This window comes from Dama dama, chromosome 11, assembly GCF_033118175.1.
Source record: "Dama dama isolate Ldn47 chromosome 11, ASM3311817v1, whole genome shotgun sequence".
Lineage (NCBI taxonomy): Eukaryota > Metazoa > Chordata > Mammalia > Artiodactyla > Cervidae > Dama > Dama dama.
This window is the reverse complement of record NC_083691.1, coordinates 55,279,907-55,301,395: the sequence shown is the minus strand read 5'-3', so window position 1 is coordinate 55,301,395 and position 21,489 is coordinate 55,279,907. Positions and strand designations below refer to the sequence as shown.

General features: G+C 46.2%; 1 protein-coding gene, 1 long non-coding RNA gene and 1 other non-coding gene across 4 annotated transcripts; 2 read left to right on the top strand and 1 right to left on the bottom strand.

Annotated features, from left to right (window-relative positions):
* Window positions 1-2,490: 2,490 nt before the first annotated feature.
* On the bottom strand, window positions 2,491-5,822 carry VAMP8 (vesicle associated membrane protein 8). Its single transcript, XM_061155255.1, has 3 exons — window positions 5,667-5,822; window positions 4,191-4,346; window positions 2,491-2,969 (listed from the first exon to the last, which is right to left on the bottom strand). The coding sequence occupies exons 1-3, from the start codon at window positions 5,667-5,669 to the stop codon at window positions 2,826-2,828; spliced, it is 303 nt and encodes a 100-aa protein (XP_061011238.1). The 5' UTR covers window positions 5,670-5,822; the 3' UTR covers window positions 2,491-2,825.
* Window positions 5,645-21,134, top strand: LOC133064797 (uncharacterized). Of its 2 annotated transcripts, none has more exons than XR_009694720.1 (3): window positions 5,645-5,828; window positions 6,405-7,209; window positions 20,794-21,134. It is a non-coding gene; the product is annotated as an uncharacterized LOC133064797 (long non-coding RNA). The 2 variants fall into 2 exon arrangements; XR_009694721.1 differs by having other exon boundaries at window positions 6,405-7,213.
* TRNAG-CCC (transfer RNA glycine (anticodon CCC)) lies at window positions 19,551-19,623 on the top strand. Its single transcript has one exon. It is a non-coding gene; the product is annotated as a tRNA-Gly (tRNA).
* Window positions 21,135-21,489: the final 355 nt, after the last annotated feature.

Sequence of the window (21,489 nt, the reverse complement as noted above, 5' to 3'; positions counted from 1 at the left end):
GGGGGCGGAGGCGGGGGGCGCGCCTCCTCTCAGAGGCGACAGAGACCGGGTCAAATCGAAAGCGGCTGGCGATGGCTCCCGGGATCCGGGCACAGCGCCTGTCTTGGGGCCGGCGGCGCCCGGCTCGGGAGGATTCCCCGGCCTCGTGAAGTGGGGGCTCCACCTAATCAGCCTGGTGCCAGATCTACACCTCAGGAGTCCTGTGTATGAAATGGTCACAGTGGAGTGGGCTCGGGAACGCGGGCTCAACGGGTCCTCTCTGGAACTGCATCCAAATCAGGTAGATGAGTTCACCTGGACAGGCATCATTTGTTCATTCAACAGGCGCTCGAAGGAGCGCCATTGTCCCCCGCTGTGCTAGGGTCCTGGAGACGCAGTGAAGAGTCCGGCCAGTGTCTCTGCCACCTTGGTGAGTGCAACTCACCCATAACCAAAAACCGACCCCCACCCCTCCGAAGTTCTGAAACTGAATAAAGTTTATTCACAATAAATATCATGAATGCACTGCCTGACACTGGATTGTACATTTGTGTGTGTGATAGTTGCACAGTTTGTGTCTGATTCTTTGCGACCCCATGGACTGTAGCTCACCAAGCTCCTTTGTCCATGGGATTCTCCAGGCCAGAACATCAGAGTGGTTAGCCATTGCTTTCTCCAGAGGATCTTCCTGACCCATGGATCAAACCCAGGTCTCCTGCATTGCAGGCAGATTCTTTACCATCTGAACCACCAGGGAAGCTCAGATTGTACATTTGAAAAGAGTTGATTGTATGTTTTGTGAATTTCACCTCAATTAAAAAAGCAGACAGACTCCAGTGTGGGGAAGGTGCTAGCCCTAGCTTTTTCTTTATTTCCCCTTCACCACATGGGCCATGGCAGCCCTGCCCTGATAGGACCCGCTTCCTCAGTTGGAAGATGAGGGAGGCTGGCATGTCTGTCTGTCCAGAGCCTTCCTGAGCTGAATCTGTCCATCTTCAGCCTCTCCTTTCACTGCTCCACAGAAGCCAACACCAACCAGTTCTCTACCCGGCCTCATACCAACCCAATCTCTCACATGTGGCCTCTCTTGAGGAAGGGGGTGTTGACTTCCCTCTCCCAGGTTGAGGCCCCTGTGAGCACAGACCCCACCCTCACCCTGGAAGGTCTAGGTCCCACTCATCCCAGTTGCTTGGACTTTGAGTCTAGGAGTGGACCGAGAAGGGAGAAGATGGACATGATGGTGACCAAGACTGCCCCCCAAAGGGCTCTTCGGTGCTTTCCTCCCTTCCTAGTTTTCCAGAGCATGCTTCTAGAATTGGATTGGCCAGTACTAGTCCCCAGTCCTGTCTCCCAACCCCGCCCCTTCCAGACTGCTTCCTCCAAAGAGGGCAGAGATGACAAGAACCCTCCCCCCAAACCAAGATGCACTGGGCACTGGAAAGAGTAACAATGATGGTGGGACCTGGTGGGGAGGAGGGAGGCCCAAAGACAGAGAGGTCCATTGTCCAGGAGGGGAAGGAAAGCCACAGGCCCTGTCCTGTGACACTGACTGTGTCCAGCCACGGGACACAGGGGTGAGAGATGCGCACCCCCTCAGGACTGCTAAGACCCAGAGGCTCCGCTAAGCTCCAGAAGGCCAGTGGCAGACAAAAGACAAACAGAACTTGCAGAACCACAGGAGAAGGAAGAGCAATTTAGTTCCTCCACCCTCCCCCATCCCTCCCTTCTAGAGTACAACAGGGCCATGGAAGAGAAATGCCAATGATGGTGGGGTAGGAGGGTGGGGGGAGGGGAGGATTTAGATTTCTAAATGCTCTGCCTAGGAACACTGCATGTCTCAGCTAACATTTCCAGCAGAAAGTAATAAAGAAAATGGCAAGGGGCTTCCCTGGTGGCTTGGTGGTAAAGAATCCACCTGCCAATGCTGGAGACACGGGCTCAATCCCTGATCCAGGAAGATCCCATATGCCACAGAACAACTAAGCTTGTGTGTCACAACTATTGAGCCTGTGCTCTAGAGCCCAGGAGCTGCAACTGCTGAAGCCCAAAGGCCCTAGAGCCCATGCTCTGCAACAAAAGAAGCCACTGCAATGAGAAACCTGCACACCGCAACTGTAGCATAACCCTTGCTTGCCACAGCTAGAGAAAAGCCCACTCAGCAATGAAGACCCAGCACAGCCAAAAATTAAAAAGAAAAAGAAAAAGAATGACAGACAATGGCAAGACCCAGAGAGGACACTTAGGAGTCTTATATACCACCCTAAAATGCTGGGAACGCCTTGAATTTTCCATACTCCAAGAGTTCCAGAAAATCCCTGCTCTTGAGACCCATGATGGGACGAGGGGCGATAAAAAAAAAAGAGTTTCCGTCTTTCTTCTCCAATCTTATGTTCTCCACCCCTCCAACAGTTTAGGTGTCTGATGGGAGAGTTCTGCCAGAGAGTGTCCTGGGGAGAAACAAAATAGAAGGGCCAAAGGCACAGTGGAAAGGGAGAAAGGACCTCACACGCATAGGGATACTGAAAGGTCTTTATTGCCCACTGGCCACCCTCAGTTCCATCAGTGTTCCAGCCATGTGCTAGGCCCTCTGGGTCTCTCCAACCAACTCATGTGCTAGGCCCTCTGGGTCTCTCCAACCAACTCTGAGGACCCCTGAAATGCAGCCACAGTCCAGCTCTCTCTTTCTGGGGACCACGGTGTTCCCTGGGGCAGACAGGGGGCTTCAGAGTGCAGGGCGGCAGGACGGAGCAGCATTCCACGTGAAGAAGGACAGGAGAGAGGGCCCCCCCTTGGCATGCACCACGGAAGGTGGCAGCCAAGGAGGAGGGCAGGGAGGGAGGGGTTCCCTAAGTGGGGATGGCACCGGTGGCAAAAAGCACGATGAAGAGGACGATGATAAAAACAATCACACAGATGAGGACAATCATCTTCACGTTCTTCCACCAGAACTTCCGAGCCACCTTCTGTGACGTGGTCTTGAAGTGCTCTGACTGTTGGGGATAAGGCAGACACAGACCCACATGCCGTTCCATCTAAATATTGAAGTGCTAAGTGGAGCTAACAGATTGCTAAGTAAGACAGCTTATGTCCTCCTATCTTGACAAATGTACCTTCAGAACCATCTGGTGGGCCAAGTTCAAATTTAGAATTTGTGGGGCTCCCTCTGGTTCCCTGTCCTCCACATTGGGCTTCTGACACATGTTTCCACCCAGGCTTGTGACAACGGCAGCACAACCTGCCCTTAGGAGGGCAGACAATCAGGCTGAGGGGCTGCAGGCTCCAGGGGGGATATATCTTCCTGGTTCTATGATTTCTGGCCCCATCAGGACTGCCGAAGCCAGAGGAGGGGCTCAGGGCAGTACAGAGGCTGGAGCTGAGGGCAAGTGTTCTTCCTTCTCCCAACATGAGTTGGAAAAATTGTTTCCTTGGGCCCTGCTCCCCAGATCAGGCTGAGGACAGAAACACTAAGTCCCCAGAAGTTAAATGAGCAATACTCAAGATTACATGCAGGACTCTGAAAGCCACTGCCAGTCTCTCCCAGTGGACATGGGATCTTAGGCTCCAGCCCTCTGCTGAACTTTAGAGTCGCTCCTTCCCTGAGCAGCTGGCTTTGGCCTCTAGCTGGAGAGACAGGAGACTATCTAGCCAGATGTGTGGGAGATGTTATTCTAGCCTTCAGCTAGCAGAAGAGCCTGGGATCAAAGACTTTTTTACTGCTCTTCCCAGCTTCTTTTTAAAGCTGGCTCAGCAAGACTCTGAACAGTTTTCCACCCCCTGCCTAAAAACCCTGGGGAAGGCCAGCAGCCCTAAGAGGATGTTCTGGGGCCAATATTTTTGTCCTGGGATGGCCAGATCCAAATGAGAGTCAAGGGCAGCCTTCAAAGGGAAAATCAGTTTCATAGGAGAGAAACCTAAGAAAGCACAGGCTGACTGATTTTCTGTCTCAGAAAATCCCTCCATGGATCCACCCCTGCACCCCCAAATCTGTCCTTAAACTCAATTCCAATCAGTGGAGTATAGCAGAATCAGAAGTGGGGACTCAGCTCACGTCAGTTCCCAGCACACATGGAAAGACAGACTTCCCTCCTTCACTCTGCCACCATGATCACCACGCCCCCAGTAATCTTCCTTCCCCCTCTTCCTCTTATCCCCTGGGAGGGGGTGGGGGAGCTCCCTGGGGGGGTAGGGTGAAGGGCTCCCTGTCATCTCACTGTGGCTTCCAGATCCTCTGTCTTGTTGCGAAGGTGGTCCAGGTTCTCTCCCCGGGCCAGGATCCGCTCCACATTCTGGGTCATGATATTCTTGACCCCTTCCACTTCATTCCGGAGGTTCCGCACACGGTCATCTCCTCCACCGCCACTGGCCTCCTGGGCAGCCACACAAGGAGTTAATTAGGCCAAGAGCTGGAGGGACTGAGACCCAGCCTCAGAGGCCAGACGAGGGGGAGACCTGAGGTGGACTTTAGCTTTTTGCAATGCTTGATCTGTTTGCAAAGAGAATGTTTTTCTGAAGAACTCGGGTAATCAAAACCAAATGCCTCTATAAGCCCTAGGCGGTGAGAGCCATCCATGTTAGGAGACAGACAGAACCCAACTTCTTCGTGGATTCTCAGGGCCCTTGACAGAACAAGAAGCAACCCTCAAACCCCTCTCCACTGCTTCCTTGTTCCTCAGAGAGGGTCAGAGGAGACAGCTCAGCCAGTATCTCCCAATGCACAGCTCCACCACTATGTACAAAATTCCCAGGTCCCATGGGTCCTCATTAAAAATGCCTGTGTTGGGCGCGGACCACCCTCACCAAGCCCACCCTCCCTCTCAGACAGTGGCTGGAGAGCTGCTCCAGCCTCCTGGGCAGACTGATGGCTGTTACCCAGAGCTATGGCAACCAGGCTCCAAGTCCCTCACAAGGCCCCAGGAGAGAGAACAGTTGGGCCACAAACTTCTGCTTTCCCCACCACTTAGCACCACGCGCAAGCACCAGGCCATGGCCTGCTCAGGCAAGTATAAAAAAATACAGACAGCCTGGGCGTTGGGGGAAATGGAGGGCAAATCCTCCCAGGCTGCAGCCTCATCCCCAGGCTTCATGATAAGGTTTTTGAACAGGGAGGGGAATACACTGTTAAGCTCCTCCCTCCCTGACCCACTCGACTTCCAGAAACAGATCAGGGGTAGTGGTCGAAACTATTGATAGATAATCACAGAGAACCAATTTCTGAGTCTTTTACGAACCCTCAGCTCTCTTCCCCGGGGTGGGGGGAGGGGGCGGGTAGATTCCTTGGACTCAGTTGAGAGACAAATTCTTTGGGTTTCTGTACAGAGCGGGATTCCAGCCGATAGGCTGGGCTCTGCCTTCGGAACTGCACAGGCACAGCCCAGGAATGTCACAAAACCCGCAGGCCGGCAGCGGCTGGAGGAGGGGATGAATTAGGTTCCAGCCACCCGAAGCACCGAAGCCCACTCCAGATCAGCTCAGGGGTCAGGAGAGGGAGGGAGCAGAGAAGGAGCAGGAACACCCACCCAGGCAGCTCAGACCTATTTGCAGCCAAGCTGTCAAAGAAGGGACCTCTCTGGCAGCCTCTGGCCCGGCCCTCGGACTTTGCCAACCAACTTTCCCTGAGTAATCCCCGGCCCCCGGCCCCCTCTGGCTGGCCTTGAAATCTGCCCCCTTTTCGTTTCCAGCTCTCTCACCATGTTTCCAAGCGGCTCGGGCCTGCCGGCAGCCGAACTCGTTGACTACTCCGTTTCCTCCCAGGCGGCCGTCGGTTCACTTCCTGCTTGTCCAACTTTCAGCCCGCCCCCGCCCACCTCGCGTCCCAGCGGCTCCGGCCACACCTCGCTCAGGTTCTCCAGGTAGGCGGGCACCCTGCGCTGTTCTCCCAGTCTCCTCCGGAGCCGGGGCTTAGGCTTAAAGCGACAGGGTTCCCGAGCACCACATTTCTTCTAACTTAGGAACAAGAAAAGATCAGGCAGCCCTCCTAGGTTTCCTGATGTAGAAAGGGCAGCCGTCTCCTTTTTAAATTTTTCATTATTATTTTTTGGCTGCACACGCAGCACACAGGCCCTTAGTTTCCCAACAGGGCTCAAACCCGCGCCCGCTTCAGTGAAAGCGAAGAGTCAACCACTGCATGGCTAGAGAAGTACCTCACTTAAAAAAAAAAAAAAAAAAAGAGATTTTTTTTTTAATGTCCTCATTATCTGATCCCCAATTGTTAAAGAATGAAATCAACCCTAAGCACTCTGTCAGACCTTGTTCATGTGGAAACAGAACGCAGATATGAACATTTCTTACTGGACAACCCTTGTTCCCAAGTTGTTTTAGTGCAGAAAGCATTGAAACCCCCAAAATCTGAAATGCTGTGATCCTGGGCTCTGGTGTCAGAAGCTGCAAACATCGAGTGAACCTCTCCACCTCTCTGGTCTTTGCAGGTGCTGATCCTGACCTCGGAGGGTGTGGAGTAAAAGAAAAGCTTACGCCATGTACCTAGCACAGCCTGGAACAAAGGGCTGCCCACTGCTCCAATCAGGAAATGCTGGGTCACCAACTCTCCTATTCTAGAGTTCAACCGTCCTGCACGTCCCTTCGGGGGCCACCTCGAGGGTTAGGGAACCCCAACAGAAATGAGCAAATGACTGCCCTCTGGACCAGAGAGGGGGCCCAGGGCAAAGGATTTTTCCACTGACCTGGCTGCAGGCCAGAGAAAATCCACCCTTCCCGGATGGTGTTTATCAAGACAGAAGAACAATAACAGACCCGTTCAGAAGGAAACAAACATTCCTGTCCCATCCCAGAAGTAACAGTTCCAAGAGGGAAATGGCAGCTTCTCTTGACAAATGCTTTTTTTTTTGACAAACACTTTTTTAAAGAGCTTAGTAAACTTTGGACATCCGTAGCATTTGGAGACCCTTTATTCTAGTTTCCCAGGTGGTGCTAGTGGTAAGGGACCCATCTGCCAATGCAGGGGACAGAAAGAGATGCAGGTTCCATCGCTCTGTCATAATATCCCCTGGAGGAGGGCATGGCAACCCACTCTGGTATTCTTGCCTGGAGAATCCCATGGACAGAGGAACCTGATGGGCTACAGTCCACGATCTGCAAAGAGTCACACACGACTGAAGTGACTTTGCATGCACGCACCTGAATTTTGGTGGATAGTATCAGCCTGCTTTCACAGAGAACTTCGTACCCCACTCCTCATCATTCTTAGAAAGGCAACAATGAAGCCAAGCAGAGGTGGGTCAGTATCTTTGATCTACCCTTTCTTTCTTTTTAAAATTATTATTAAATTTTTTGACTACACTGGATTTTCCCTGGGGCAAGTGGGCTTTCTCTAGTTGTGGGATGCGGGGACTTCTCCATTGCAGTGCTCAGGCTTCTCTTGCTGCAGAGCATGGGGTCTAGAGTGTGCGGGCTCAGTAGTTGCCCCTCGGCATGTGGGATCTTAGTTTTTGAACCCGGGATCACATCTGCATCCCCTGAATTGCAAACTACAAGTCCTAACCACTGGACCATCAGGGAAGTCCCTGTTGATATATACTATCATTGTCCAGTACAGTAGCCACTGACCACAAGTAGCTGTTGAACATTTGAAATGTGGCTCGTCTGACTGAGGTGTGATGTAAAACACACACCAGATTTAAAAGATTTATTATGAGAGAGAGACTGTAAATATCACTTTAGTAATTTTATATAATCATCAATATATAAAATTGAAATAATGTTTTGGATCTTTTTCCTTTTTTCTTCTTTTTAAAAAAATTTATAACTTGCTTTATTTATTTATACTTTTGTTCATGCTATACAACATGCCAGATCTTAGTTCTTCAATCAGGGGTCAAACCCATGCCCCCTGAAGTGAAAGCTCAGATTCCCAACCACTGGACCACCAGGGAAGTCCCAAGTGCTTTATTTTTTATTGAATTATAGTTGATGTACAATATTATATGTTCAGTTCAGTTCAGTCGCTCAGTTGTGTCCAACTCTGTGCGACCCCATGGACTGCAGCACGCCGGGCCTCCCTGTCCATCACCAACTCCCGGAGTTTACTCAAACTCATGTCCATTGAGTCGGTGATGCCATCCAGCCATCTCATCTTCTGTCATCCCCTTCTCCTCCTGCCCCCAATCCCTCCCAGCATCAGGGTCTTTTCCAATGAGTCAACTCTTCGCATGAGGTGGCCAAAGTACTGGAGTTTCAGCTTCAGCATCAGTCCTTCCAATGAACACCCAGGACTAATCTCCTTTAGGATGGACTGGCTGCATCTCCTTGCAGTCCAAGGGACTCTCAAGAGTCTTCTCCAACACCATAGTTCAAAAGCATCAACTCTTCGGCGCTCAACTTTCTTCACAGTCCAACTCTCACATCCATACATGACCACTGGAAAAACCATAGCCTTGACTAGACGGACCTTTCTTGGCAAAGTAATGTCTCTGCTTTTTAATGTGCTGTCTAGGTTGGTCATAAGTTTCCTTCCAAGGAGTAAGTGTCTTTTAATTTCATGACTGCAATCACCATCTGCAGTGATTTTGGAGCCCCAAAAAATAAAGTCTGACAGTTTCCACTGTTTCCTCATCTATTTGCCATGAAGTGATGGGACCAGATGCCATGATCTTAGTTTTCTGAATGTTGGGCTTTAAGCCAACTTTTTCACTCTCTTTCACTTTCATCAAGAGGCTTTTTAGTTCCTCTTCATTTTCTGCCATAAGCGTGGTGTCATCTGCATATCTGAGGTTATTGATATTTCTCCCGGCAGTCTGGATTCCAGCTTGTGCTTCTTCCAGTCCAGCATTTCTCATGATGTACTCTGCATATAAGTTAAATAAGCAGGGTGAAAACAAACAGCCTTGACATACTCCTTTTCCTTTTTGGAACCAGTCTGTTGTTCCATGTCCAGTTCTAACTGTTGCTTCCTGACCTGCATACAGGGTTCTCAAGAGGCAGGTCAGGTGGTCTGGTATTCCCATCTCTTTCAGAATTTTCCACAGTTTATTGTGATCCACACAGTCAAAGGCTTTGGCATAGTCAATAAAGCAGAAATAGATGTTTTTCTGGAATTCTCTTGCTTTTTCAATGATCCAGCGGATGTTGGCAATTTGATCTCTGGTATTATATGTTACAGGTATACAATATAATGATGCACAATTTTTAAAGGTTATACTCTATTTATAGTTATTATAAAATGTTGGCTGTATGCCCTATGTTGTATGATATATCCTTTTAGCTCATTTTGTACATAGTAGCTTGTATCTCTTAATCTCCCACTGCTAAATTGCTCCTCTCCCCCTCTCTCCCCACTGCTAACTACTAGTTTGTTCTCTATACCTATGAGTCTGCTTCTTCTTTGTTAAATTCAGTAGTTCGTTGTATTAATATTTTTTAGATTCCATATATAAATGATATCATACACTATTTGTCTTTCTCTATCTGACTTATTTCACTAAACATAATACCCTTGAGGTCCATTCATGTTGTTTTAAAAGGAAAAATTCCATTCTCTTTTATGGCTGGGTAATATTCCATTGTGTGTGTGTGTGTGTTGGTGTGTATACACCACATCTTTATCCATTTATATGTTAATAGATAGACACCGGATATATTGAGTTAACTTAAAAAAAAAAATATTGGTGAAATTAATTTCACCTGTTTCTTTTCTCTTTTAATTTGGCTAATAGGAACTGTTTAATTACCAATGTGGCTCAAATTATATTTCTGTAGACACACTGATCTATCCTTTAACGTTTTTGTGACATTGGACAGATTTATGTAACATCTCTAAGTTTCAGTTACCTCCATTCTGTGCCTGGTACTTAAGAAACTGTCAGTAAATGGTGGCTTTTGTGATTACTAAGAATTCCAGATGCTAAGTGAATTGGTGGGTAAGGGAACATGAGAGATACCAAGAAACAAAGACCAGAGTAGGATGTTTGAGGGGAACAGGAAGAAATGCAAGAGGATTCCCTGGACGGGAATTCCCTGGATGTTCCTTGTTGTAAGTAGAGTTCAACAGTTGAGGAGCTATCAGGTCTCGTATGCCACTGCAAGCCTTGGACATACATTGATGTTCCTGAGGGAGCTGACCCTTGGCTTAGATCCAGCAACTGTCAGGGAGATTCAGCAGTGCCTATGGTTGGGCCTGTAACCTGTTCGTTCTCATCTTCACCTTACAGAATTGGGCCCTCATCTTCACTTTACAGAACTGCTGCAGGCTTAGCCTCACCTGTACAAACACTGCATTGTTATCCTTTATCAGAAAACTATCTGGGAGCTTCCCTGGTGGCTCAGTGGCAAAGAATCTGCCTGCTAACGCAGGAGATGTGGGTTCAATCTCTGGTCTGGGAAGATTCCACATGCCTTGGGGCAACTAAGCCCTGTGAGCCACAACTACTGAGCCTGTGCTCTAGAGCCTGGGAGCCACAACTATGGAAACCTGTAAGTCCTAGAGCCCATGCTCTGCAACAAGAGAAGCCACAGCAACGAGAAGCCTGCCCACTGAGAGAGAGTCACCCCCACGAGCCACAGCTAGAGAAAAGCCCGCACAGTAACAAGGACCCAAAGACAACCATCTGGGAGTTCCCTAATGGCCTAGTGATTAGGACTCTGGGTTTTCATTACTGTGGCCTGGGTTCAATCTCTGGTTGGGGAACTGAGATACCACAAGCTAGTGTGGCCAAAAAAAAGGAAGAGCATCTGGCTACCACCCTCACAAGGTAAGACATTCAGGAAGGCACTGAATGATACTCAATGAGCGGAAATAGTGCTGTGGGCAGGGAACAAGAGAACAGAAGTCACTGATTCCTTTAGTCAAAGGAGGCTCTATCCTAGGAGGAGGGGAGTGTCAGTCACTTTGTAAGGAAAAGAAGCCATGTGGTAGGAGCTGCAGCCAAAGAAGCAATTGGAGTATGCTGAAGAGTCTTCTCAGTCCTTGTGTGATCGAATTTGGGCATCAGTCCTCCTGCTGCCTGGCTGTGGCATCTTTGCTCAGTCGATTCAGCCGTGTCTGACTTTGCAACCCCACTTTGCAACTGTAGCCCACCAGGCTCCTCTGTCCATGGAATTCCCCAGGCAAGAATACTGGAGTGGGTTGCCATTTCCTTCTCCAGGGAATCTTCCTGACCTCGGGATCGAACCAGAATCTGTTATGTCTATTGCACTGGCAGGCAGGTTCTTTACCACTAGAGCCACCTAGGAAGCCCATTGTTGTGGAGTCTTAGGTAAATCACTTCCCTCTGGGATCTTTGATTTCTTCATCTGCAAAATGGGAAAAAGAATGAAAGCTGTTTTGCAGGATTATTGTTAGGATTAAATACTACGGGTATATATATCTGTATTTCTGCTAAAGCATATTACAAATGAAAAAGGAGACTGGTAGAACAAATGGAATGACAGAAGGGAAGAGGAATATAAACAGCCTGCAAAGCAATCAGGCAAGCTTTGCTATACACTGGCATATACCCCAGTCTCATTTATGGCCCCAGTGGGCAGCTGACTCCTGTACCTTTCAGGGGAAAGGCTAGAGAACAAGGAGGAAGCACATTCAGGAGGCTCAACTGGAATTGCTCCTGAAAGATCAGAAACCTCTCACCGCTGCCAAGGCCTCTTTGGTCTCCAAACCCCTCTTTATAGACTGTTACACAACGAGTCACCCCCATCTCTCCCAAGGTGCTCTCTTTCTGACCTTGCCCTTAGAACTGGAATGTTCTGCCCTTGGCCATTTTCTGACTCCACCCTCTCTCCTGGAGCAATAATTCTCTGTGGGGTTGACCTTGCCCTCCAGGGAATGTGACACTGTCTGGAGATATTTTTGGTTGACACAACTGATGGGGGAGTGGTGCTACCAGCATCTAGTGGGAAGAGGCCAAGGATGCTTAACTTCCTACAATGTCATAGATAGCCCACAACCTCCACCCCAAAGACAAAGAATATACAGACCAGATGTCAATACTGCCAAGGTTTAGAAACCTTGCTCTCCCTAAGGAAGTGTACTCAATGCCTTCACAGTTTCAACAGCCATTTAAGGATGATTCCCAAATCTGTGAGTGCGAGCATGCTAAGTCACTTCAGTCGTGTCTGACTCTTTGAAACCCTATGGACTGTAGCTCACCAGGTTCCTGTCTCCCTGGGATTCTCCAGGCAAGAATACTGGAGTGGGTTGCCATGCCCTGCTCCAGGGAATTTTCCAGACCTAGGACTTGAACCCTCATCTCTTCTAGTCTCATGCACTGGCAGGCAAGTTCTTTACCACTAGCGCCACCTGGGAAGCCCTGAGCTACCTGAGAAGGACCGCCCCCCTCCAAATGCCATACCTCTCTCTAACTGCCACTGCTGCATCTCCAATATATCCTGGCCAATCTACAGACACATCTGAAAGCCAAACCAAACCCTTTATCTTTTTTCCATGTTCCTCCTCCTGAGTAGTACTCCCATTCTACCACTGTCCCAAGTTAGGAACCCCTAAGCCATCCTATACACACAATCAGTTCAGTTCAGTTCAGTTGCTCAGTTATATCCAACTCTTCGTGACCCCATAGACTGCAGCATGCCCGGCTTCCCTGTTCATTACCAATTCTCGGAGTTTACTCAAACTCATGCCCATCGAGTTGGTGATGCCATCCAACCATCTCATCCTCTGTCGTCCCCTTCTCCTCCTGCCTTCAATCTTTCCCAGCATCAGTGTCTTTTCTAATGAGTCAGTTCTTCACATCAGGTGGCCAAGGTATTGGAGCTTCAACTTCAGCATCAGTCCTTCCAATGAATATTAAGGACTGATTTCCTTTAGGATTGACTGATTTGATCTCCTTGCAGTCCAAGCAACTCTCAAGAATCTTCTTCAGCACGACAGTTCAAAAGTATCAATTCTTCGGTGCTCAGCTTTCTTTATGGTGCAATAGTCACATCTGTACGTGACTACTGGAAAAACCATAGCTTTGACTAGACAGACCTTTGTTGCCAGAGTAATGTCTCTGCTTTTTAATATGCTGTCTAGGATGGTCATAGCTTTTCTTCCAGGGAGCAAGAGTCTTTTAATTTCATGGCTGCAGTCACTGTCTGCAGTGATTTTGGAGCCCAAGAAAATAAAGCCTCTCACTGTTTCCATTGTTTCCCCATCTATTTGCTATGAAGTGATGGGACCAGATACCATGATCTTAGTGTTTTGAATGTTGAGTTTTAAGCCAGCTTTTTTCACTCTCTCTTTCACTTTCATCAGGAGGCTCTTTAGGTCCTTTTCGCTTTCTGCCATAACGGTGGTGTATCTGCACATCTGGGACAACACTAAATCTTAGTCATGTCTCTCAAATATCCCGCATCCTTTTCATACCAGCTTCTGCTTCCTAGGTAATGCCAGGATGATCTCTTCTCTGATCCACCTCCAAACTGACTATCTTCTCCCATCCATTCCTTCTATGGTTGGTTGCTCCTTATCTTCCTAAAACACCAATTTGAGAATGCTGCACCCTACCCCCAGTGTAAACCCTAAACTCTTTAGTTTGGCATTCCAAGATTGTTCTAAACCTGCTTTTTGAAGATTATCTCTCAAGAGACTCACCTGCCAGCCCCCTCAGTTCAGTTCAGTCGCTCAGTCGTGTCCAACTCTGTGCGACCCCATGAATCGCAGCACGCCAGGCCTCCCTGTCCATCACCAACTCCTGGAGTTTACTCAAACTCATGCCCGTCAAGTCGGTGATGCCATCCAGCCATCTCATCCTCTGTCATCCCCTTCTCCTCCTGCCCCCAATCCCTCCCAGCATCAGGGTCTTTTCCAGTGAGTCAACTCTTCGCATGAGGTGGCCAAAGTACTGGAGTTTCAGCTTCAGCATCAGTCCTTCCAATGAACACCCAGGACTAATCTCCTTTAGGATGGACTGGCTGCATCTCCTTGCAGTCCAAGGGGCTCCTAAGAGTCTTCTCCAACACCATAGTTCAAAAGCATCAATTTTTCAGCACTCAGCTTTCTTCACAGTCCAACTCTCACATCCATACATGACCACTGGAAAAACCATAGCCTTGACCAGACGGACCTTTCTTGGCAAAGTAATGTCTCTGCTTTTTAATATGCTATCTATGTTGGTCATAAGTTGCCTTCCAAGGAGTAAGCATCTTTTAATTTCATGGCTGCAGTCACCATCTGCAGTTATTTTGGAGCCCAAAAAAATAAAGTCTGACACTGTTTCCACTGTTTCCTCATCTATTTCCCATGAAGTGATGGGACCATACTAAATTACCTGTCCTTCCCAAAACAAACCATCCCCTTTTACATCTTTGCTCAAGTGGACTTGTGTCATTGAGACAATTGAATATCCTGCTTCATTCATCATTGCTTCCATGAAGTCTTCCAGATTTCCCCACTGAAATTCAATTTCTTCCTCTTCTGATCACCATCACACTGTATCTTTTAGAAAATCTACAATAAGCTTTACCATTAACTGCATGTGCATGTGTGTGTGCTAAGTCACTTTAGTCATGTCCGACTCTTTGGGACCCTATGGACTGAGCCTGCCAGGCTCCTCTGTCTATGGGATTCTCCAGGCAAGAGTACTGGAGTAGGTTGCCATGCTCGCCTCCAGGGGATCTTCCCCACCCAGGATCAAACCCAAGTATCTTATCCTGCATTGGCAGCCGGGTTCTTTACCACTAGCACCACCTGGGAAGCCTCATAAACTGCATACACATTTTTTAAAAATATTTATTTGGCTGTGGTGGGTCTTAGTTTTAGCTCATGGGATCTTCCTGGAAGATCAAGGGCTTCTCTCTAGTTATGGCTTGTGGATTCAGTAGTTGCAGCAAGGGATCTGTTGCCCCGCAGCATGTGAGATCTTAGTTCCTCAACCAGAGATTGAACCTAAGTCCCCATACATGAAAAAATTATGTATTTATTTATGGTTGTGCTGGGTCTTTGTTGCTGCACGCAGGCTTTTTCTAGTTGTGGCAAGTGGGGGCTGCTCTTTGTTGTGGTGCATATTTCTCATTGCGATGGCCTCTCTTGTTGTGGAGCAGGGGCTCTAGGCATAAGGTCTTCAGCAGTTTGCAGCACTCACGTTCAATAGTTGTGGCCCAGGGGCTTTAGTTGCCCTGGAATTTTCCCAGACCAGGGATCGAACTGGTGTCCCCTGTATTAGCAGGCAGATTCTTATCCACTGTACCACTAGAGAAGTCCCCTGCATACACATTTTTTAAAATTTATTTTTATTGGAGTATAGTTGATTTACAATGTTGCTAGTTTCTGCCATACAGCAAAGTGAATCTGTTATACATCTATCCATTCTTTTTGTTTTCCCATATAGGTCATTACAGAGTACTGAGTAGAGTTCCCTGTGCTATACAGTAGGTTCTTATTAGTTATCTATTTTATATATAGTACTGTGTATGTGTCAATCCCAATCTCCCAATTTGACTTTTCTAAGACTCTTAAGTTCTGTGAAGGCAGGAGCTATGTCTTTAACTTGGTACCCCTGGTAGAAAATAGCATATATCCTGTACTTAGTAGGCACTCACTAAAAGTTTAGGGTATTGAGTTGAAAAATCTGAAAGGGGGGATTCTTTCTCTACCGTGCAGACAGAAATATAATTTTTCATTAGGAAAGAACCACAAAGAAATTCCTTTTGTCCGTCGTTTAGTTGCTAAGTGGTGTCTGGCTCTTTTGCAACCCCAGGGACTGGAGCCCGCCAGGCTCCTCTGTCTATGAGATTCTCCAGGCAAGAATACTGTGTGGGTTGCCATGCTCTCCTCCAGGGGATCTTCCCGACCCAGGGATGAAACTTGCATCTCCTGCATTGCAGGCAGATTCTTTACCACTGAGCCACCACAAGTTTTGGAGTATTTTTGGATAAGTGAATGCTAAATGCCATGAGTCTCCAAATTTTGGTCCTGAAAGGGTAAACCAGAAATCAACTGCTTGAACAAAAACAAGTTAAAATCATGGGATGGAGAGGTGAAGAGTTAATACATCTCATTTATTAACTGCATTTCTCTACAGAGAATGCTCTCAGTTCACCCAGACTGTTCAGAATTTTTGACTTCCCTCTCCTCTCAAAATTGTATTCATTCTTTTAGGCCCAAGTTTTCAAAAAATTTTTTTCTGATTTCTCCGGTTGTAATTCATTTCTTCCTAGCGCTCCTGTAGCACTTTGAATCTCATTTAAAACTTATGATTTCCTATATTCTATTATTATTTTATTATTTCTATATACTTTTATTATTATACTCCTTTAGGACAGAGGCCACAACTGAATCATTTGATTCCTCCTTTGTAACTTGTCCAGTTCTTTGCACATAACATATGATCAACACTGAACATAATGGAACCATCTAGGGACTTTCCTGGTTGGGGAACTAAGACCCCGGATGCCATACAGTGCAGCCAAAAATTAAAAAATAAACAAAACAGATGTCCAGTGGTTTTTAATCTGCCTCCCAATGGAGGCGATATGAGTTCAATCCCTGGTCAGGGAACTAAGATCCCACATGCCTCGGGGCAAATAAGCCGGCACATGCAACTACTGACCCTTGTGCTCTAGAGCCAGTGCACACAACTGGAGAGAAGCCCAGGTATTGCAAGGAAGATGCAGCACAGCCAAAATAAAAATGTGAAAGTGTTGGTCGCTCTGTTATGTCTGATTCTTTGCGACTCCATGGACTGTAGCCCAACAAGCTCCTCTGTCCATGGAATTCTCCAGGCAAGAATACTGGAGTGGGTTGCCATGCCCCTCTCCAGAAGATCTTCCCAACCCAGGGCTTGAACCTGAGTCTCCTGCATTGCAGGCGGATTCTTTACCATCTGAGCCACCAGGGAAGCCCCTGTCGCTCAGATGGTAAGTAAAATCAAAATAAATAGTTTTAAAAAATGAAGCCATCTAGTATTTTTTAAATTTTTATATATTTTTGGCTTCACTGGGTCTTCATTGCTGCTCTCGGACTTCCACCAGTTGCGGAGAGGAGGGGCTACTCTCTAGTGTTGGTTCTAGTAGCTGTGACACTGGGGCCCAATTGCCTGAGGCATGTGGAACCATCTCAGTCCAGGGATCAAACCCATATCCCCTAAATTGGCAAGTGGATTCTTAACCACTTGTGGGAAGTGGGAAGGACTCCCACTTCCTGGACCACCAGGAAAGTCCAGAGCCATCTAATTTTGAGTGATCCTAGAAATCTTGCCTAAACTTCCCAATCCACAATGTATTCACCTGGACTGGGATTTGAGAGTGGATTAAGAGATGCATCCCCTAAATATTAATAGATCTATGGCTTCCAAAGTGTTGTATCAGGATGACCTAGAAGTGGGCCAGACTTCAACAGCAGGAACAGTTGGTGAATCCACCTGTCAGACACATCTGTGCCCAATAATCTCTACTACATCTACCCCTGCCAATTTTTTCCTTTAGGATAGTGGTTCTCAGCACATGGTCCGTGAACCCTTGAAGTCTTCAGGGGCAAAACTTGCTATATTAATACTGAAATGTTATTTGCCTTTTTAACTGTGTTAACATTTGAACTGATAATGCAAAGAAAAATGGGCAAAACTGTTGGCAACTTAGCAGGAGCGAGACCGTGGTACCCAATGTAGTAGTAGTCACTGCATCCCTCACCGCCATGAGCTTACCACATTTAAAAAATGCCAATATCAAGTAGGAACACTCTTGGAGCTTCCCTGGCATCCACTGGTTAAGGCTCTGTGCTTCCACTGCAGGGGGTGCAGGCTTGATCCCTGGTCAGGGAAGTTTCTCACGCCAGGAGATGCAGCCAAAAAAAATTAAAGAAAAAGGGAAAATAAAGTTTTATAAAAAGAACGCTGTTAGTAGAGCAGTATAAAATTATTAATTTTATAAATTCCTGTCACTGGCGTACAGATCATTTTACTTTTTTGTGTGAACTGGAAAATATGAATACAATGCTTCTGTATACCCAAATACAATGATAGTCTCACAGTTATTCTAGGAAAGAACACTTGTGCAATTAAACTGTGAACTCACCTTTGTTTTCAAACTAATAGATTTTTTTTTAGTAGTTTCCATACACCCTTCATGCTTTCCCTGTTTCTCCTATACTAACATCTTATATTAGTGTGATATATTTGTGACAACTGATGAGCTAATATTGATATTAATAACAAAGTTCATGGTTTACATTAGGGTTCACTATTTTTTTTTATTTATTTTTTAAAAATCTTTTAAATTTATTTTTCATTTGGCTTTGCTGGGTCTCAGTTGCAGCACACTGGATCTTTGATCTCTATTGAGCATGCGAACTCCTAATTGCAGTGTATGGACTCTAGTTCCCTGACCAGAGATCGAACCCAGAGCCCCTGCATTGGGAGTCTTGGCCACTGGACTACCGGAAAAGTAGTCCCTAGGGTTCACTCTTTATATTATACATTCTATGGGTCTGGATAAATATATAGCAACATGAATTCATCATGACACCATTAGAGTATCATACAGAATAGTTTCACTTCTCTCAAAATCCTCTGTGCTACATCTATTCATCTCTCCCTTCCTCCCCCACAACCTCTGGCAAACACCTATCTTTTTGCTATCTCCAAAGTTTTGCCTTTTCCAGGTTATCACATGGTATGTAGCCATTTCAGATTGGTTTCTTTCACTTAGCAATATGCATTTAAGATTCCTCCATGTCTTTGTGGATAGCTCATTTCATTTTATCACTGCATAGTCCATCATATGGATGTGCTAGTTTATTTTATCCATTTACTTACTGAAGGATATTTTGGTTGACTCCACGTTCAGACAGTTATAAATAAAACTGAGGTACATTCCTGTGCAGGTTTTGCATGGGCATAAATTTTCAACTCATTTGAGTAAATACCAAGGAGCACAATTGCTGGATCATATGGTAAGAGTATGTTGAGTTTTGTAAGAAACTGCCAAACTGCCTTCCAACTGTTTTGTATTCCTACCAGCAATGTAAGCCGAGTTTCTGTTGCTCCATTTCCTGACCAGCATTTGTTGTTTTCTGAGCCTTGGATTTCTAGAATCTCACTGTTGTTTTTATTTTTTGGCCATGCTGTGGGCTTGTGGGATCTTAGTTCCCAGGCCAGGGACTGAACCCAGGTCATGAAAGTGAAATTGCCCACTGGATCACCAGGGCATTGCCACATTTGCAATATCCTAATAAGATGTCAAGCATCTTTGTTTTTGTCTTTTCTCTTTTAAAATGAAGTACCATTTTACTTGAAAGGACATTGGACAGAAGAACTATGATTATTCAAACTGGTGCATTTAGCAAATACTTTTATCAAAAATGAAAGGAACCTGTCGATTCAAGGAAAACAATAGATGGTATTTGTTGCCAATGGTAAAATTTGAGCTTTCAAATGACAATTAAAATTTGAGAAAACTTGTATCTGCCATTGTGTGCCTGGCAGCTTCCCATCACTTAAGAAACTTTACATTTAGAAGAGCTGCACAGCTTAGTTTTTAGATGGTCAGTATTTTCCAAATGACCATCTGTACGATTTTATAAAATTGTCAGGAGTAAAAGATCCATTCAAGTGCAAGATATACCAACAGTTTTTTTAAAACTTTCTATTTTATATCTGAGTATAGTTGATTAACAGTGTTGTGGGACTTCCCTGGTAGCCCAGTGGCTAAGACTCTGCACTCCCAGTGCAGAGGGCCCAGGTTCAATCCCTGGTCAGGGAACTAAATCCCGTGTGCAACAACTAAGAGCTCGCATGCAGCAACTGAAGACCCCTCATGTTGCAATGAAGATCCCGTGTGCTGCAACTAAGGCCCAATGCAACCCAATAAATAAATATTAAAAAAAAAAACAAAAAACAGTGTTGTATTAGTTTCAGGTATATAGCAAAGTGATTCAGTTATACATGTACCTGTGAAGTAAAAGTGATAGTCACTCAGTAGTATCTGACTCTTTACAGTCCATGGATTTCTTCAGGCCAGAATACTGGAGTGGGTAGCCTTTCCCTTCTCCAGGGGATCTTCCCAACCCAGGGATCCAACCCAGGTCTCCTGCATTGCAGGTGAATTCTTTACCAACTGAGCTATCAGGAAAGCCCATACATGCATCTACTCTCTCTCAAAATCTTTCCCCATTTAGGTCATTGCATAATATTGAGCACAGTTCCCTGTGCTATACAGTAGGTCTTTATTGGTTATCCATTTTAAATATAGCAGTGTGTACATGTTGATTCTAAAGTCCCTAACTGTCCTCCCATTCATCCTTTCCCTCTGCAAGATATACCAATGATTTTAATGTGTGTGTTAGTCGCTCAGTTGTGTCCGACTCTTTGTGACCCCATGGACTGTAGCCTGCCAGGCTCCTCTGTCCATGGGATTCTCCAGGCAAGGATAGTGAAGCAGGTTGCCATTTTCTCCTCCAGGGATCCTTGACCATCCAGGGATCAAACCCAGGTCTCCTGAATTGCAGGCAGATTCTTTTAACGTCTAAACCACCCAGGGAAGCTCGATTTCAATGTAGTAGAGTGTAAAGTTCATTATATGTTTTCCAATCTCACATCTGATTGCACACATGCTAAGTCGCTTCAGTCGTGTCTGACTCTGCAACTCCATGGACTGTAGCCCACCAGCATCCTCTGTTCATGGGATTCTCCAGGTAGGAATACTGGAATGGGTTGCCATGCCCATCTCCAGTGGATCTTCCCAACCCAGGAATTGAGCCCTTGTCTGTCTCCTGCCTTGGTAGGCAGGTTCTTTACCACTAGCGCCAACTGGGAAGCCCCCACATCTAACTAACCTTTAAAAAAACAACCACTTGTAAGTTTAGGTGTAGTATCAAAGAATGTCCACAATTATCTAAAGAGCCTATTAACATACTTCTTTTTTTACCAACAGTACTTGTGAGACCAGATTTCCTTCATATACTTCAATCACAACAGATGGAATGCAGAAACAGAAATGAGAATCCAGCTTTCTTCAATTAAGCCAGGCATTAAAGAGATCTGCATGTAAAACAATCCTATTCTCATATATTTTTTAGTGTGGAAAATGTATTTTTTCATAAAAATGTTATTTATGTAAACATGTAATGGGTTCATTACTTTTTTTCCTTTTAGTGAATCAATGCATATTTCAAACATTTCTCAGGGTAAATTTCCAAGAGGGTAAATATGGAAAAATATAACCTATTATTCATAAAAAGCTCTTTAGGGTTCTCAATAATGTGTGTAGCAACGTAAAGGGGTCCTGAGACTAAAAAGTGTGAGAACCCCTGCACTAAGATGCCTTCCTCGGATCCTGCTTGTCAATTCCAGGGCAGAGAAACAATGTTACAAAGCTGTTCAAGACTCACCTTCCCCAACCAAACACACTCTATTCACTGCCCCTACTCTGCATTCTTTCTGCAGTCAGGTCGTTCCGGTTTTCCTGCTGCTTTCAAACCTCTGGTTCCAGGCCGGGACAGCCCTCCCAGGTGCATCCTCAACTGGGCGGGAAACTCTTCTGGGAAGAGTCTGACTTTTGCGCCCGCACTGTTCACACATCTGCAGCGACCTAACAGGGGCGGGAAGGGACCCAGAGAGGTCGTGGGCG

Coding starts and splice junctions, on each gene's coding strand:
- VAMP8 (XM_061155255.1), bottom strand. Junction 2,970..4,190: donor CAGAGGATCTGGAAGCCACA/GTGAGATGACAG, acceptor TATCCCCAACAG/TCAGAGCACTTCAAGACCAC.